The sequence below is a fragment of the Thermobia domestica genome, chromosome 10 (assembly GCF_964235325.1).
Source record: "Thermobia domestica chromosome 10, izTheDome1.hap1.1, whole genome shotgun sequence".
In the NCBI taxonomy this organism is placed as follows: domain Eukaryota; kingdom Metazoa; phylum Arthropoda; class Insecta; order Zygentoma; family Lepismatidae; genus Thermobia; species Thermobia domestica.
Genome location: NC_137463.1, coordinates 268,673,725 through 268,693,098, shown reverse-complemented (window position 1 = coordinate 268,693,098; position 19,374 = coordinate 268,673,725). Strand labels below are relative to the sequence as shown.

Sequence of the window (19,374 nt, the reverse complement as noted above, 5' to 3'; positions counted from 1 at the left end):
TGTAAACTAAGTAGCGATTTACTTAAAAAGAGGAAGACGACTACAACGAAATGTTCCTTTCTGTAGCCCTCTTGCCTCAAATAAAACAGTGCAAGGGCGAATATTAAAATAATAATAATAATAATAATAATAATAATAATAGCAATAGCAATTATGGTAATAATCAATTTCTTAGAAATCCACTATACGTCTAGATTTAAATAATTTCTAATTCTATCAGTGCTATTAATTGACAACTTAAGAGCCCTCACTACTTCTCGAGCATGTCAGATTTCAGTGTTCTGGGAGCGGGGAGAAGGGTAATATAGGTGTGGCCATTCGTCTGTCAGTCGAACTCGTCCTGTAGTGTTTCCACTTTGCATTAAATATCGTTATCGGTACTTAAACATTTTCCTCTTGTTTTGTCATTTGTTAGGAAAATTCTACCACATTCTCATAGGTGACGTATTCACACAAAAGATACTACAAATTTCTTACTGTTCTTCTTGCAGAATTCGTACAGAACGTTAACTTTCTTGTTGAATTATTTTTTTCCTTTAGACAATTCTTTCATATCAGATATGGTAACCTTGAAATTCCGCCCAAAATAGTTCTCATCAATAAAACGTGTAAATTTCGGTTATAAGCTTTCTTTAAAACTTTTCAATGCTTGAAAACAATCATAGTGAACCTTCCTGACATCCCTACAGACACTGATCTCAGCATAAACGATGAATCCTATACTTCTGGGACACTTTACTGCAATACTTCCGCGATGCTTGAATGGCAATGAAGTTCCATTGTAGTCGACTTCGAAACTACCCTGTACTCTGCAACAGCGCTAGAGATATGAATAAGCGACATACCACACACACACACAAATACACACACACACTCACAACGTGTGAACACAGGTTCTTCTTACAAACGCGCGCAGACTTTTGATACCCGCCGGACAGAAAGTAAAATTATTCCCGCACTCCACAGTTCATTGACACGGTTTCCAGCTGTGGAGGAGACCTTTCAGTTGTCAAAAAGATGAAGGGACTTCGTAATGAGAACTGCTGTGTTACGTTTCCTAAAGATTTGCATTTAGTCTCCCATTGTAAGAAAGCATATGCCCTATGCAATTTCAGAAACGTATATCACAATACTTCACACGCCAAAAATTCTAATACAGTGGCGTCACTAAAATATTTTTATTGGGGGGCTGAAGATCTTTAGGGGGGCATATTCCCCAACAACCCAAAAACTCCGTTTAGTATTTTAGAATCATCTTCAATCAAGGACACAATGAAATTCGCTTTTGGGCGAGGGAATGGGGGGGGAGAATATTGTTGCTGCCCTACGCTTTCATATTTTTGTTATCATAGTCATGTTTATTTGTTTCACTTTTATCGTTGCGGAAATGCACATTCTTGTACTTCATCGATTCATTCAGTTCTTAAAAATACTTCATGAAAAACTTCTTTCTCAGCAATCTTACTTTTATATTCGACTTCTGACCTGCCTGAAATAGTAATACAATAAGATAAAAATAGGCAATAATAAGTAACATATAAAATTTCTTAAAAGTTATCCATCTAAAATTTACCGCATGAGATAGTTTATAGTTGAGACCTCACCTTGCGGAAACTAAGAAGTAAAGGAATGAGAAGTTCAGTTCACATAGTATTTCCAAGTGAGAAATACGATAGAAAAGCATAATTACGTCCAGTGGCGTATTTACGATTTTGTTTGGAAGGGGCTTTCCTAACTTTCGGGTGGGGGAGCTTTGCCTGGAAATGTGAAAATTCTGCAAGATATTGCAGTTATTTTATTATAGTAAGATTACGTGGGGGGAGGTTAAGGCCGGGAGTCCCCCTAAATACACCACTGATTACGTCATAATCATAATAGCTATTGCTTTTCTCAGCTAAATCTAACACATCAACAAGTATCTGTAGTCGCTCGCCGAAGACTGAACTTCACATTGAGAACTCTATAAAGAACGCGTTGCTGTTTGTTGAAGCTAAAAGAAGACAACCCAATATATCATGAGTCTACTGATGGCGTGTTAGAACCTTACTTTTGAAATAAATTTCTCAGTATATAACGTATTTTCAGTGTGAGATTTGGGAGGGGAGCTTGGAAGAAATTTCCGGGCTTTAACCCCCCAAATAAGGCCTAGTGACGCCACTGTACATATAGTCGTCTTCTGAAAATCAAAACTAAATTAGGTAAGTAAATATGTATATTTTTAAATAAAGTGCTTATATACTGAACTTGCATACAATAAAAAGTCTCATATCACAGAAACAGACACTTTGTATTGGGTCCATTATTTCCCTTAAATGACTACATAGTAAACAACAAGATGAAAAAAAAAGACACATGCTCAAATTGGTTATATTTACATATTATCCACACACTGAATAACTTACGTTTCGATTCTGTTTCTTTTCCCATCCCCTCTCTCTTTTGCAGGTAACTTAGAAACGTAATGATTTAGAACACTGTATTTTAAACATATTATAGCTAGATATGTGTGGAAAACATTCGTATAAGTTCATTAGTAAACATTCAGTATAACCATAGTTACTGAAATATAAACTTTGGTGAAAAGTAACCCCATAGTTGGGGTCACTTTCCACAACATACAAAAAAGTACGTTAACATACGAATATAACGTTTCTGTGCAATGTTTTCCCTTCAGAATTTATACATTTTACTTTCTACACAAAAGTGCATACAGTTTACAAATATTGATATTAGAACGAGGGTACTGGTATCGATACTAAGTATGAATTACCAATATTTGTGAAGAAAATTATGTATTTTCTGGTACCGGCACAGGGACTACATTCTAATAGTTCAGCCCCACACAAATGCCAACCCAGGAACAGAAAAAAATCCCCGTGAACTGATTTGCCTGGGTTATTCCTTATACCCAAGAATATCATCTCAACCGTAATTAGTGGAAGATTTACGGAGTTTGAGACTTTCAGGCTGAAGTCCACCCAAATTGCATGATTTCTTTTTCAAAAAATCTAATGCTAATCACCAAGCCGTTGACAACCCTAAACTCGGGCCGAGCAGCTATGAACATGTTTGGCCGACGCTCTATGAGTTTTAACAATTTTTGGCTCAAGCCCGAATACTTGTTCCTCCGGAACTCAAACCCAGAACCTCGTGACCGATGTCCTTGCCTCCTGAAGATTCCACGAAGACCGAGATCGATAGTCAACTAGTTTTAAGTATTTCAGTCCAAACCGCCGACCTTTCATGCTTATACACAGTGTTATAATAATAATAATAATAATAATAATAATAATAATAATAATAATAATAATAATAATTAGTAGTAGTAGTAGTAGTAGTATAATCATCATCATCATCATTGATAATTATACTGTCTATGTAGGATATTTGAAGAGAGTACTTGGAACTACACAGGGTTTAGCTCAAATTGGCTCGACTCGACTCGAAACTTGACCCAAATTCGAGCCGAGTTTTCGAGTCGAGCTCAAAGATATCTGTTTCAAGTTGAGTCGAGTTTCAAAGAAAACTCGCTCGTGCCCATCCCTAAGTATTACAGTCTTCATTGATAAATCAGTGGCCGCCCCTAGAAACCTGGAACGGTGAAACGGATGTCAAATCAGGGAGTTTCTGGGGCAAACTTCTAATCTCCATACTTTGTTATTTATCATTATACCCATTATTACAATTTTGGTCTATTATGATTTGTAGCTAATTGAACTTTCATTCTCATTTGTGAAAATTGTATTATATGGAATATGATTACTTATCATCATTAACTGGAGATGGGCAAATATGGTTTTTCAGAGAGAAATGGAAAGTTTCGCCAATAGGGACTATTGCTGCCCTGATATTTCTGCTTTACTCTAGCAGAATTATAATCATTGATAATATTACCTCTGCCTTATATTAGCATATTTCATAGTAAAATATATAACACTAAAAATATGCAAAATACAAGTCAATTACATACTATACAGTGACCCTGGTGGAATGAGTGGTTACGCTCGTCGCATCTCATAGACGTCATCATAATCCCATAGAAGATAATGGCAAACCACCATGGGCTTACCTTGCCAAAGATATTCGGGTTAAAGACCTACTTTCGGGCAGAACACTCACCATCATATAATGTACATCGTTAGTTGTCTTCATTTTTTAAGTTCCGTTTTCTTTCTACATCACTTCAAGTGCAAAACTTTTTTTTTTTTTTTTTTGCGCTAGTAACCTCACCTTACGATACGTACAAGTAAAGTGAGACATTCACCAAAAACAAACAAAAAAAAAAGAAAAGAAAAGAAAGAAAGAAAGAAAGAAAAGAAAAGAAATAAATAGCTGCAGGCACGTGTAATGTTAGATGCGTGGTATTCGCAAAAAAAAAAAAAAAAAAAAAAAAAATCTTAGTATTTATTGCCAGGGTAACTCTATTATCATTGGCATGGTACCGCAACTTATATTTAATATTAGCAATGTCCGTTGACTAAATACTAGCCCGGTTTCTGAAATTATGTTCGGGAAGAGAAACCGAAGTCAAATAGCAGAAATAGGTGAGACAATACCAAGAATGTATCTGCAGCACACCAACAAAATGTACTCAAAATTATAGCCTATTTGTGAGGTCCTAGAAAGGATAATGACTCCAGCTTTCTGAATTTCTCGTAACCTTCTTTAGACCACCTGATTTTCTAGTCAGTAAAGTGTATTTCCTTTGATTTTCCCTCAGTGATTTCGGTCGCTACTTTGCCACAGAACCGAGAATATTTATAAAACGAGAATGCCCTTCTGATAAGGATTGTGAACAGAGACGTACGCAGGGGGTGGGTCCTCGGGGTCCGGATCCCCCCGAAATTTCGACTTTTGTATAAATTTAGCCTAAGTTTAGGAGCAATTTTAGGAATTTTGATATACAATACCCTTACTTGGACTACGGTGGCTCAGTGGTAGAGCGTTCACCTCTGGTGCTTGGGGTCCCGGGATCTATCCCAGCCCCGCCAAGTGAACTTTGTGGTGGACAAACACCGTGTGCGTGGGTTTTCTCGGGGTTCTCCCGTTTCCTCCCACTTTCTTCATTCCACCATTTCATTCATTACTCATTATCACCGTCTCCTTTAGCCTAACAGGCATAACCGTGGGACGTAAAACTCAGAGATTTCATTTTTTTCATTTGGAGTTTGGACCCCCCGAAATAAATTCCTACGTACGGTACGCTACTGATTGTGAATTATGCGACCACCCTCGCCTACTTTACAATTTGCTTTCAAGCTCTTTACTTCTTCTTTCGCATAGGCAAAGTATCAAAATATTTATAGTCTTTACTGATGAGTGATAAACATAACAGTGATATACTTGATAAAAGAAACACAGATTTTTTATGCTGAAGACGTACAGTTGATAGAAAAGCCATCAACATTTAGGGTATTCGGTGCACTAAATTACAAATCAAAATCTTAAACTAACAACTTATCTAAAAATTTAATTAAAAATCTACCCAAGTAATGAATGAAAAATTAAGAAGAAAATTTTGTCAATAGTTTCAAAATTTACAAATGACATTTAACTTTGTCCGTTCCCTCCAGGCAGCTAAATTTTCGCCTCGATTTTTCTTCCTTCTTGCAGAAAGATAAAGGCCGCTCTTCTTCCTTTTCTGAGATGGCATTTTCCTAACGATTACTTTCTTCAAAGCTGCACAAACACAGTGCGGAAGCAAAACAAGAACACACTATGCGTTCGCCCTGGAATTCGGAGATTACAAACCTACCAACAAAGGAAAGGATTCCCGAACGTGACATAAGCAGCCGATTTCGAACGAAGTGAACTCGTATTTCGCGCCCCCAAGAAGTTGAGTGAGGCAGACTGCAAGGAATAGTATCACTCCGCGCTGACGTCAGAAAGTGGGTGGGTCTATGCTTGCAGCAAATGCCGCCTATGCTAGCTAGATTTTTTTTAACGTACCATTTTCTTTTTTACGTAATAGTTTTGCTAATATGCATTTAAAATAGATTTTGATTTCAGGAACGTTTAGCAAAAGGTACAATCTACAAATCCCTGTTTTTACTTTTTCTTTTACGCAACAATTTGTTTCTCTGTTGAAGAGTAATTGCTAGACAAGCTGTCAATTCGATATTTTATTAATACTTTTATTAATTAAAGTTATTTTACCATGCTTATTGGAGGAAAGAACTACAGACAACTGTTACATACAATTTAATCTATCTAACAAAAAAAAAGAGCACAACGATATCTCACATAATAAGAGAATTAGAGCGAAAATAGATTACCATGGATTTAAATGGCAATAGCGAACTTGGGCAGAATGCAATAACTCCTCTTAAATTATTACTCCGTTCAACTTCTTTTCCTTTCAATGACCCAGTCGGCTCCGTGGCGTATTGTGGAACAACGGTAAACATTTAAACTATGAGTTTTAATAATAAAATCGAAAGAGGTAGATCTATAACTTCGGTTGCAATAGAGCGATAAGGTCGGAGATGGAATTCATTCTTCAGACAATGAATTCAAACGAAAGCATTCTACACATTTGTACAGCTTCCAGTTTTTCTGTATGGATAAAATAGGAAATAGCTATCCTATTCCTACAGTAAAGAAACTATATAAAGAAACTACTTCTATCTATCTATTGTTCTGCTTCTTCATTGCGATCAGTGTAAGTCTGAATAGAGGGATAAAGCGAGGACAAACGCTATTCTATTCTTGGGACGCTGGGTCCGTTCTTATTTTCCTATTACAGTTTTTGTTCTGTCGTGATCAATGTTGAAGCCGGAGATGGTTAATTTCTACCATTTTTCGTTGTCAATTGAAGTTTAAGGGAGGAGATTAAGACACTGAGTCCATACTTAAAAGAAGTTTCTTGATATACCTTGTAGATTTTGCTGATATAGGTAAGACGGAAGAACGGACGAATATACCTTCCTTATCTTTAGACATACCAGTTTGGAAAACTGAAAATGCAAATACTGAGCTGCTCCTTACCAAGTACTATATTGTATTATTATTATAAAGTGAACATTATTATTATTATTACTGTCCCTTGTTTTAAACAATTAGTGAAAGATCACTGTAATTGACATGGATAGTCCAAGTTAGCACAAAATAATTTACTCATAACGGATACGGAACCCTCACCTACATCACTGGACCCACCGACAGAACGGCCCTCTGAATAGGCATGACCAGAAGCGGGGAAGGAACAGAGCAGTTATCGAACACCTCTACACAACGGAAAATGTCCTAAGCAATCTACCTTGATATGTATTAATCGGTAAGAAATCTTCTTACTATTAACGGTACTGTGAGAAATTGAGTTGCAGATTTCTAAAAGTGTCAGACGTCCATTGATAATGAACTTCGCTCCGGTGCATCTTCAATAGTGTTGAGCCAGAAAATATTGATGTTATCTATGATGATGTATTCCAGAATGGAAGGCTTCTGGTGTATTATAGGGACTATTGGCATTTCGTATAAAAAGCTACAGCACCCTCTGACGAAGTGCTAAGTATACAGGTCTACGGCAAAGCATAAGGAAAATATACAACCTAGTTCCTAAATGTCTGAATACTAAACAAAGTCAGTAGCCAGTGCAGTGTTCTTTCTACGTATACTTCTTGCTAACCCCCATCTTTATCCCCAAGCTCGGAACTGAAACATCGTCCTGCGCTGGAGCTAAGATATATATCAAATAGTGCCCAACTTGAGTTGAATATCTGGTTTCTCCCCGGAAAACTTCTCTGGAAGAAAACATGAGGGAATGCTCGCTTGTAAGCACATCATTTATCTTTATAAAGAGGATAAAGGTAGATTTTACTAAAGATTCGTAATTCAGGATATGACTTGCATCCACCACTTCAAAAAAAAAAAAAAAAAAAAAAAAAAAAAAGTTTTGAAAGCAATGGAAAACAAACTTCATCCCCAAAATGTTTCGTGTGAAACCGTTGGAGGGAAAGGGGGGGCAGTGTTTTACGGAAATCTGAGGCATTCTTATGATGGATTCTATATCAAACGATGACACGGTGATTGGGGTATACTATTGAGAACAGTTAAGACGCTTTGCGTGAAAATAAAAAGCTAGATCGCCGTGGGAAGCTGTCTGAACTCGTTCTGATGCACTAAGAGAACATAAAGTTTATAGGTGTAACAGCAAATTGCGAAGAAATAAAATGTTGCCTCAGCACCGAATGTACCTTCAACGTTTTTTGTTCATAAGCTTAACAAATAATAATTATAATAATAATAAACTACATTCTAGTAGTGACAATGATTTCCTGAAAACTGGAACGCCGGATTTTTATTATTATTATTATTATTTAGGTTTAGAAAATATGGATCGATGTAAGAAGTGTTTTGCACTGAGTAGAAATTACATTGGAAAATACCGAAAAGATTTCATGCCTGTGCAAATTCATATAATAAAAAATTGTACAGCAAGAATAGCAGATAAGAAAAAAAATACAATCACCCAGTGGGATTCAAATCAGCTTCGAAAGTATTGAATCCTCGCAGAAAAGAACATAACACGCATAACTATCGAAACAACTGTAGAGCTTTTCTCCAATGTACTGATGGATAACAAATTCATTAACAACTTTGGCTCATTCCACGTCAAATCACTCAGGCCATGTTACCCACCAATTCAGATTTTAATGAATCTTCGTGTACTTGTTAACACTACTATGGTGTGAAAACCTGTAAAATTTTTCTTCCGAAATCCTAATAGTTTGTGAGAAATACGAGACCAAAGTTTCAGAATTTCAGGCATCCCGGTCGTTCTCGAGGCCATCTAATATTTCGTAGAGCTTAATACAAAAATTCATATCTCAGTATCTAAGCAATGTATCACTTGGAAATTTCTACTCGAGGTTTATGTAAGTCTGTAGAGCTAATTTAAAAAAAAAAAAAAAAAAAAAAATCAAGATTGCTGTACATTAAGGGTGAAAAATGCATCCTTGCACTTCAAAATAGTTAATTTTTTGTGCAATTTTTTTAATTTTACATAATGCGCATTATCGCTGTGAAGCGGACCAATTACCTTGCCGCTCTTTTTTCAAAATTGAACCTTAAGGTATGTTCTAAGAGACTGTAAAATAAAATTAGTGATTTTTTGAATGCTTCGGTTAGTAATTGTCGTTTAACCCTTCAAGGCCAACGCGCCAGCTTTTCGTGTCATCTGTAAAGTGTTTGATGACACTTTACAGCCATTGATGCAAGCAAGGTATTGGCACATCATTGCTCGATTCACTCACACAGGTCTCAAGTAATCACTAAGTATACGTGTTGTTTGTGTTGAAATGTGTGAGGGTTCAGAGAAACGGGATAACCAGGCTAGAAACATTTTCTCGAAATTTTATAATTATTATTATTATTATTATTTCTGTTTGCCGAACTATTAATATAATCAAAGTGAATTTAATGTTAAAATTTTCCAAATCTACAGTCTGTTATCTTTCAAATAAAGCAGAAATGAAGGTTCTGCCGAAAACCAGTTCCGTTCAGAGCCGAAAACCAGTTCCACCAGGAACCGGTTCTGGCCATCCCTAGCATGAATGAAGCTATATGCACCAAAAAAACCATGCAGTAGCACTGGATTTCAGTCTCTTAGAACAGTAGGTCCAAGCTTTTTGTTTGTTTGTTTATAACGACACACTTTATTGAAACGCCCACGACCCTGCGACATTTTATTTAATAACATAATAGTGCAGGGCGCAAAATTTCCGGTCGCCAGATCGCTATTAGCGACTAGAAATTTACAGCTGGCGACCAGTATTAAGTAGGAATGGTTTCTGCCGCAGTTCACAGAGCTGCGCAGTTTTTGTTTAGCACGAAAATAATTGTCATTGAATGAGAGAAAACACGGAATGTGAAGTCTTCACAATGGACATAGAAAGAGAAGTCTTCAACGTTGTAATTCGCCCGGATGTAATAGCTTTCTTTGTCACACCAAAGGCCAGGGGGTAACCTCTCATAATATGTACGTGAGAGATACTGGCGGCCATCATTTTTGGATTGCCTAGTGCGTCTGACTTTCAAATTTTGTGCCCTGTAATAGTGTAATACTTTGTGTTTTTATGCACTAGTGGCTTTGCATAGCTCTGAGTTTGTTGCTGCCGCCGACGTTGACTGGTCTCTGATTCTAACTAACTATTAAATACTTTAGATTTTTAAATTCTTAAACTTTCTGAGCACATCCCATGGGACTGCGTAACACACGATCGAGAACCATTGCATCAGAGTACACATTTTCAACGGCGATGGATACATGTAAAATATAATAGATTCCCACTGAGAATACGGTTGTGTAAATTCAGGAACTCAAGAATGAAATCTATTACTTCACACATGGAGAGTAATATATAATTAATAAATCGGCGATTAAGAACAGTCCATCATGAATATGGTAATTTTACGGTAAAAACGAGTGAGTACAAAAAGGATTGTGTAGGATATTAAATTCCACTGACTGAGAATATTTGCATAATGTACGAAACCAGTATTTCATGTTCATGAGTGTAATGTTACTACCCACTTCAAAATAAACTATTAGTCGTGCAGTTTTACTATACGGATCCATAGTATAAATAGTTGTAGTACGAGTAGGAACGGGTTAGAAGCCCCGCAGGACAAATTAACAAATTAAAGACTTCCCCAATTTTTCCGAACATTTTACCATCTGTGGATTCGTATAGTAAAACTGCACCCGTTTAGTCACCTATACTTTCTCCGCCACCCACATCCAATAATTTCTTGTGCCAACATGTTTCTATCTACAGCATATATTTAAAATTCAAGTCGCTACTACAATAAGACTCATAGCACACTCAGAAACAGCATTTTTATGAAAGCACTATATATTTACTGTCATATGTATGAAGTCGAATTTTCAATTTATACGTATTTTTTAATATTGTGCATATCAAGGTCTTTGTGTCGTCTCCAGTAGATGCATACACGAACGGTAGTTATTATTTCTACATAAGGAATAATCATAGTAATATATAACGTGAGGAACTTTAAATATCCTCTAGTACAAGAGATCCAGCATGAAATAAGTGGGTAGATCTATTTTCCTCAAAGCGTAAATACTATCTGGATAATGATAAATCAAACAACTATTCCCACCCCAGTGAATCATAACTTCCTTCTGTCTCTTTAAATGTTCGGGTACCAAGTGCATCACTGCTAATACTTAGACAAAAGCGAAATAGTAATTATTTACGGTTGGGGGTGAGAATCTACCCCTGACGTTCAATGATCTCTGTATGTGGTTAAGAAGATATCTTTTAAGCCTTAATTACTTAATTCACGTAACATTAGCATTTTTTAAAGATATACATACATATAAAATTAATTTTACAGAAACCATTGTTAATATTTAATATAAACATCATATTAGGGTGAAATTAAAATTAACAAGTTTTGACTTTTTTTCGATGTCACAAAGAATTCCTAATTACTTCTACAAATTATATAAACAAATGACAATCACTGACAACAGTTTACTTACAACAGGAAACTCATTCTTTTCTCCTTGGTTTATTGATTTGTAAAATATAAGGCACTAAGTAAATACAACTGGATCAAAATATAACCATCACAAATTACTGTCTTACAAGATGACGCGATATGACACTGATATTTCTCTCACATCTCTTTGCATCCATCTGTCTACTGTTACAACGAAAATGGTTGATCTGTCGTCATTTCCGTTCCTTGACGTCACTTCCTGGTGAAAATTTGTTTTGCTTAGTGAGTCTGATATTCTTGTGAAATACTATCATTTTCTGACGAAATTTTAAATAGAAAGTTCAGCGTCGTTACCACATATTTACACAATAAATATTGAACTATATTTCAACTAATCCTCCTTTCACGTTAGCGACAGTGGTGAATAATGTTTCTGAAAATTCTCTCAAAGTTACAATTATGATATGTGATAACCCCTTATGATTACAATAATTAAGATAACGTGATGTTAATGATATTACAATGGTCAGAAAATTTTTAGTGGAAATATCATATTTCACCCATTTCTACATAATAATAAATCAATTTATTTGTCTTTTTTTTAAAAAAAAAAATAAATATATCGTTTATTAAGATACCCCTGTCCATTATACGGAAAGGAAAAGATAAATTCAAAATTGAAGGTAAGGAATGAAATGCAAATAAGTTGTATTTTCATACAGCTTCAAGAACAAAAGGAAATATGTACATTTCGAATGGATCTTGATTCTTGTTCCCTCATAATTTCTACTCTATACATTAAAAAAGCGGGGCAATCATCAAATTGTTCAACTGCATTATTTCTTGCAGACATACATACAAACTGAGGATTCCCGGAATTGACTGATTTCTTGAATCCCGAAGTTGACCGAAATATCAAAGTACAAATTTGTTTGGCAAAAAAAAGGTAATAAACATTTTAGTTGTGAGTTTAATATTAATTATTTGGCTCCTTCCGTTTTTGACTTCGCATCCCTTTATCGTAGTTTCAAAATCTTTCCATTGTTGATCCATTTCCAGAATTGCCTTCAGCAGTGAGGCTATATGACAAGTGAACCTACAGCTCAACATGGAATCCGAACTACATGAGCTCCCTCCGAGAAACGAACCCAGGCCTCCCACACCAAAGGCAGGTATGCTAACTGCTTACCCACGAGAGGTTCAATAATTCCCTCTTGCACAAATAACAGCCTAAGATGAAGCTGAGTGTAAACAAGTACACCTCGTGAAGGAGTTTACCTTGTATGGCGTGATGTTTTTTTTCAATTAACGCTGAAATCGGTTTTAGTAGAGAGATTACAGTAGAGATGGACGCTTAATTGAAAGAAAACCACTCTTCGCTCTATATTACCGTTTCTACTTCATAGTGATCAATGTTAACACTTAAGTGGTCTATTTCTGTCACTTCCAGATTGGATTCAGGGTTAAGAAAGAAAATGGTACCTTTTCTTTAGAACGCTAATCGAGTTTTAAAAAGTTCCTTTTCCTTGCTCTAACTTTTAACGTTTTTGCTCCGTGTAGATTAATATTGAAACCAAAAGTTGCTGTGGATTTACTATCACTTGTGGTTTTAATGGAAAGTTGTGGATACAGGTGAAATGTATTATTGAGACGCTTAATCGACTACAAGAAACCGCTACTCGCTATCTATTATCGTCTTTTTTCTACAATGGTCAACATTAAAACCAGGAACAGTTGATTTCTACTACTTCCGATGGATAGACAGGACCGTATCCAGGGGGAGCGGGCCCCCCTAAATTTTTGCTGCCCTCCTAAAATTTTCACGATAGGCCTGCAAATTAACTATAATATGGTGATTAACTATAATATTGTTGGATCCTGCCCCCCCTCCCCTACATTTTTGGTCTGGCTACCGGCCTGTGCATAGATCACCTCCATCACCGGATTAAATTCTTAATTTTTTACCCTCTACATCCCTGGTCAACAGTGATGATGATCCACCCACCAATAGGAATTTCCACCAAAATATGGATTTAATAATGTAAAACATTGATACAGAAATAAATGTAAAACATTGATATACACTGATCACCAGTTGAATTAGATACAGCAGGACAATTGCAGAAACCGCCCTGCCGAGGCTCCGCCATTGCTTATGAATGAAACGCGTCGCGCGTGTACTGCTGCTGTATGCTTCCTCTCTCGGTATCAGTGCAGTGTGTGATGGGCAAGACGAAAGGTCTGAGTGCATTTGACCGTGGTCAAATCGTAGGGACCAGACGACTGAGTGGCTCAATTTCTGAACTGGCTGCTGTGGTGGTATCCTTATCTGGGTCATTTTACGTGAACTTAAATGGGCCCCCTAACACATGTGACACTGTTTCTCACAGGTGAATGCTACCGCGATCTGGATGACCATGTTTTTCATTTGCTCCGCTGAAACATCCGGATGGTTACCTGATCTTCCAGCAGGACAATGCGCCGTCCCACCTTTCTAGCATGGCAGCAGACTAGTTTGATGAGCACTCTTCTGATCTGGCAAAACTTCCCTGGCCATCACGGTCACCGGAGCTCAATCCCGAACACCCATCGGACACTTCTGGGACGCCATGGAAGGACGCCTGCCGGCTGTGGACCCTCGTCCGACCAACCTGCGGGCTCTGTGGGAGACTGCAGCAGATATGGATTGAGAGGCCACAACAACACTTCAGGTGCCTCGTGGAATCCAGCCGCCATTATGAGAGCGAAAGGTGCTGCTACACAGTATTAGGTAGGCGTCTCTAATTGAACTGATGATCAATGTGTTGCGTTTAGTCGAATAATAAAAAATATGTTTGTAAATTAAATCTCCATCTTAAAGACAGTGAGAGAAATAGCTTTAAAAGGTTTGCCAGTTGCCCTTGGTTTCTCTGTCTCCGGAAGTTCTCATACTTCCCACTGCATGACGCTAATTGTGCCTGTATGCACCTGTTAGGTGTGCAGCTGGCGAGCGGTGTATTGCTGCAGGTAACCCCAATGGGTATAGTCACAGCCTTCTATGTGGTACATATATAGAAGGATGTGGTATAGTTCGTTAATAGTTAGATGTGACCTTATAATATGGAATTGTGAAACAAAATTATGTTAATACAGTGAAATGAAGTAGTGAGAATTTACATACATTATGGTTAATGGAGATTTGGTAAAACCTAACCACTAAATTAATATTCCTTTAAAACCAGTTTTGGGACGAAAGGGAGAAAAGAAAGAAAAGAAAATGAGTGATTTATTCTGGTTTGTATGGTAGATTTAAGTTTCTTTTGGGTATAGTTATACTTATGTTTCGTGTTTCGAGTTATCTAGTCTTGAAAAAAAAAAAGGAATAAACTATTTTGAATTGGCTCCTGCCTTTTGATTTAGCCTCAATATATGAGCTGGTTTTTCTGTTTGATAACCTGTTTGACAAATATTTTTCACCTATTAAATCATGCGCAGCAAACCGTAGGAAAAAAGGAAAGAAATTAATAGCTTTAATTATTGTACTCGCTTATCTTTCTAACACGAAGGTGTCAAATTGTTTTTTGTGAATTATTGTTACAGGCACAGAGCGTTCTCACACATAACGATTTCTCGTACAAATCCGGCACGTGAAGACACAAATGAGTACTTCAGTCCACTTTGCAGTGTTGCCAGTTTCTGGAAATTGCAGTGTTCGGAATTACCCGCCGTTCGATTTTACCCCTATGACCTATCGCCGGTTTAGTTTGAAGCATTCGTCGTTGTTCCCACCGCAATTGACATAAAAGAAAGCTGCGATTTATTTCGATAAATACTCAGCAGCTAGTACTACTAGTAGATTTTCCTCAACCTACTGAACAAAAAAGGGACGGGGTAAAAATTAACATTTTTCTTTGTTGTTTCATTTTCTTTCAGATAAAAAAGAAAATTTGTTAACAGGAAAGGGTAGAAAACAAGTGTCAGGAAAGATTTGTAGCGTATGAGCATGTCACAGAATCTTTCATCATTTCGATACAGCCGTCACTTCGAAAATATTTGCTTACGTATAGTAGTGTTTAACCCTTTGGGGATTTATGTTAGGTATCGGTACCATGTAGTGGTGTTGTGTTCAAACGCTTATTAAACTCATATAACACGTATTGAACATTTTTTTTCTTTTGTATTGCTCAAGTCAAGCATGGATCAAAGAGCAACCCAGATGCGTTTTGTAGTTGAGTTGAGTTGATTTTGAGTTTAACGTCCCTTTCAGCAGCAAGGCTATATGAGACGTGGACCTACTGATTAACGTGGAATCCGAACCACATGAGCTCCCGCCGGGAATTGAACCCGGGTCTCCCACGCCAAAGGCGCGTATGCTAACCGCTTAGCCACGGAGGAGCTCAGATGCGTTTTGGAATTGCATGGTAAACTTAGCGGGGTCAAGTGCGGGCGGAGGGGTGTGACTTTTTCATTTTTTTTCTTAAGGGAAATTTTAAAAAGTCCCACCCTTAGTTTTCAAGATATCGATATTAAAATTTTCATACGGATTGTGTGCACATTTGAGTATTTCTCAATTTTTTCTGAGATCCCTACCTGAACACGGACTCGGGCCCGAGGTGCGCAAATATATCCGACAGGGTGATTTTAGTTTTTTTGCCGAATTTTTGGATTCATGTGTATGATACGGACATATCGGTGGTACCGTTGGAAAGGGCGCGTAATACTGAAGAAAATGGAGTTTGAACCATGATGCTAGGACAAGTAGTAATAACGCAGTAAGTTTTTTGAATATAAATAGGAGCAAAAATTTTGGAAAAAAAAATCCGTAAAAGCTCAAAATTTTTCTCGCTTTTGTCGTTTCTGCTGTATACGGTTATATATAATACAGAGAAGCGAATGGTACTGTTGGAAAGGATGTTGCTTTATTCTGAAAAAAAAAAAAAAAAGTATGAACTTACGATAGTAAGGAAGTAGTAACTGTTTCAGTGAAAGTCTAAAATTTACATTAAAAAGTGGAAATCCGAAAAGGTTTAAACTTTCTTTGTGGGTTGACGAATTAACAGTTGCTTCGCAATTTGCAAGATGTCCAAAAAGGTGTTAGCAAATTGGTTAAAGAGGAAAAGAGACAATAGCTGTATAAATTCCATTGACGAAAATGTGAAAACAAATACATCGAGAAATAGTGAAGAAAAATCCAAAGAACACGTAAATTTGCCAGCTACTACTTCAGATAAAGACAAAACATATTTATTTATTTCACATTATAAAGATGGTTATAGCATCTCCGGCTTGATGACGAAGATGTCAGATGGAAAACGTCCTTCGTTCAAGGCATTGGAGGAGAGTACTTGGGGCCTGTAAGTTAGGTACTATTCCGACATTTCCCTGGTGCGAATGAGGAAAAACCTCTCTTAGGATAGCTGATTTGCAAAAGCTTTTTCACACCCTCTTGACCGATTTATTATTATTATTATTATTATTATTATTATTATTATTATTATTATTATTATTATTATTATTATTATTATTATTATTATTGGAATCATCTGTGTGAACAGCCCCAGGGTTAGATTTTGTAGGAAACAACTGTTCGAGTAATTCTACTCTTAAAAAATTGATATCCAGCCATCCTTACTGGTTTTTCCAAGCTTTTCACAGATTAGGTGAATGTTGGAATAGTACATTAGCTTATAAGTCAAGCCAGCATCTTTTTTTTTTTTTTTTTTTTTGTCTGACAGTACACTCGAAACACCTTTCAACATATGAGAAAATGACCACGAAAATTGTAATCTAACTAGAAGAGCTAGACTTGCGAGTTTTCTTATTTGCCTCCTCGGTTTTAATATAACTTAGTTTACAACTTTTATTTATTTTAGGAAATACTTTTAGGAGAAGAGCACTACTACTACTTTTTCTTTTTCTTTTTTTTTACCAGGGTGTGTATTTATTTTATTTATTTGACAATCACCAGACACAGCTCATCAGAAGCCATTTTATGCTGCATATCTAACAACAATAGAAAGGATTTGGGAAGGTATGGACCAGCGCCTGTTTAGTAAGTACTATCACGGCATTTGCCTGGTAGGACTGAGGAAAACCCCAGTCACGATGGTCGGCAGTTGGAATCGAACCCACGATCTACCGAAAGCGAAGCCACGCTCTACCGCTTGAGCTACTTCTCTCGGAGAAATTGTCGTTTTTTTTTATCGCTCCTGACGGGAAACCTAAACCTCGAATCGAAAGAAAGTTTGGCCTAAAGTTTTAGATGGGTATACCGATACTACCCTCCTCTAACTTCGGCGCTGGTATCAGGGCTTAATTCAACCATAAATGGGTATCGAAAATGTTCTCTAAGGTGCCTATTTGTTGTTTGGTCGAAGCGGCTCTTTTCAATCGCTTCTGATAAAAATTAAACGTTTAATTAAAAAAAAAAACTTATCGGACCAAGTTGCAAATACGAAAATTATTCGATCATAACGCCGCCGCAGGCGTCATATGCCTGATTTGGTTTAAATTTGTCTTGAAATTGGTATCTATAGCAAAAGCAAGCTTCGTGACTGAAAATCGCAACAAAGACTAGATTTGAACTTATGACAGTTGTATAACCTAAGTTTATTTCAGCTTTTCCGAGACATCTAAAATTCTAAGTTCTAGGTGTGATAGTTCATGAAAACAGCTTGTCTTAGTATTATTGTATTGTTTATTTGTCTATTCTTTATACTTAGCTATTAACTCTATTTGCTCATTGGGACATAGCTGTCATTGTTTTCATTGAATAGTCGAGTGACACAGTAGTCTAAGTACCAACTAGTGATGAACACAAATGCAACACCAAGACCAAGACCCGGGTGGTCTTGGTCTTGCACTGGAAAACCTGGTCTCGGTCTTCGTCTTGGCTTTGCATCCCCAGTCTTGGTCTTGGTCATGCTTGCAAGAGTCTTGCAAGTCTTGCTTGTAAGGAATCTTATGCTTTTTATAGGTTAAATTTTAGTCTGGATATAAGAGATAATAAATTATACAATGCTCCAATAGTAACGGAAATACAGCATATCTTCGTATGATGATAGTGCACAATATAGGCAATGACCACTATTATTTTTTTTCAATCGGTGCCCAAGCTTCAATACTCCTAAGATAAACCACAACATTTCGTAATATTTGAGTTGAGTTGATTTTGAGTTTAACGTCCCTTTCAGCAACGAGGCTATATGAGACGTGGACCTACTGATTAACGTGGAATCCGAACCACATGAGCTCCCGCCAGGAATCGAACCCGGGTCTCCCACGCCAAAGGCGCGTACGCTAACCACTTAGCCACGAAGGAGCTCTTCGTAATATATATATATATATATATATATATATATATATATATATATATATATATATATATATATATATATATATATATATATATATATATATATATATATATATATATATATATTAACAGATTCAATATTCCACTGGTTCCCAAACCCAGGGAGGCTAACCATGAGAATCATGAAGAAAATCAAGACGGCACGAATTACTGAAATACCATGAAATGCAAAATTATTTTTACACACAAAAGCGTCAGATTTTTTTAAAACTACGATTAGCTAATCCTTGTATTGAACAAACTTCCAATTAAATATTGAGATTTTGTTTTACTGATCCCAATATGTACTCTATGGGACAGAAACATGGACATTACGCAAAAGTGATATAAAAAAATGGAGGCTTTCGAAATGTGGGCATGGAGAAAAAAGGAGAGAATTAGCTGGGTTGAACGGAAAATGAATGAGGTATTAGAAATAGTAACAGTTGGGGAGAAAAGAATAATTTTAGATGTAATTAAAAGGAAGAAGAGGAACCGGTTGGGACATTGGCTGAGGAGGAACTGTATTATGAGGGAAGTGCTAGAGGGTATGGTGGAAGGAAAGAGAG

The 19,374-nt window shown here is 36.7% G+C and overlaps 1 protein-coding gene across 1 annotated transcript in view; it reads right to left on the bottom strand.

The window, feature by feature from the left end:
- mats (MOB kinase activator-like 1) overlaps positions 1–11,717 on the bottom strand; it is a 29,276-nt gene extending 17,559 nt beyond the window's left edge. Inside the window, exon 1 of the mRNA XM_081729569.1 lies at positions 11,513–11,717. Coding sequence (XP_081585695.1) covers positions 11,513–11,526 — 14 coding nt within the window. The 5' untranslated portion in view covers positions 11,527–11,717. The remainder of the gene's footprint in view (positions 1–11,512) is intronic.
- Between the last annotated feature and the right edge of the window lie 7,657 nt (positions 11,718–19,374).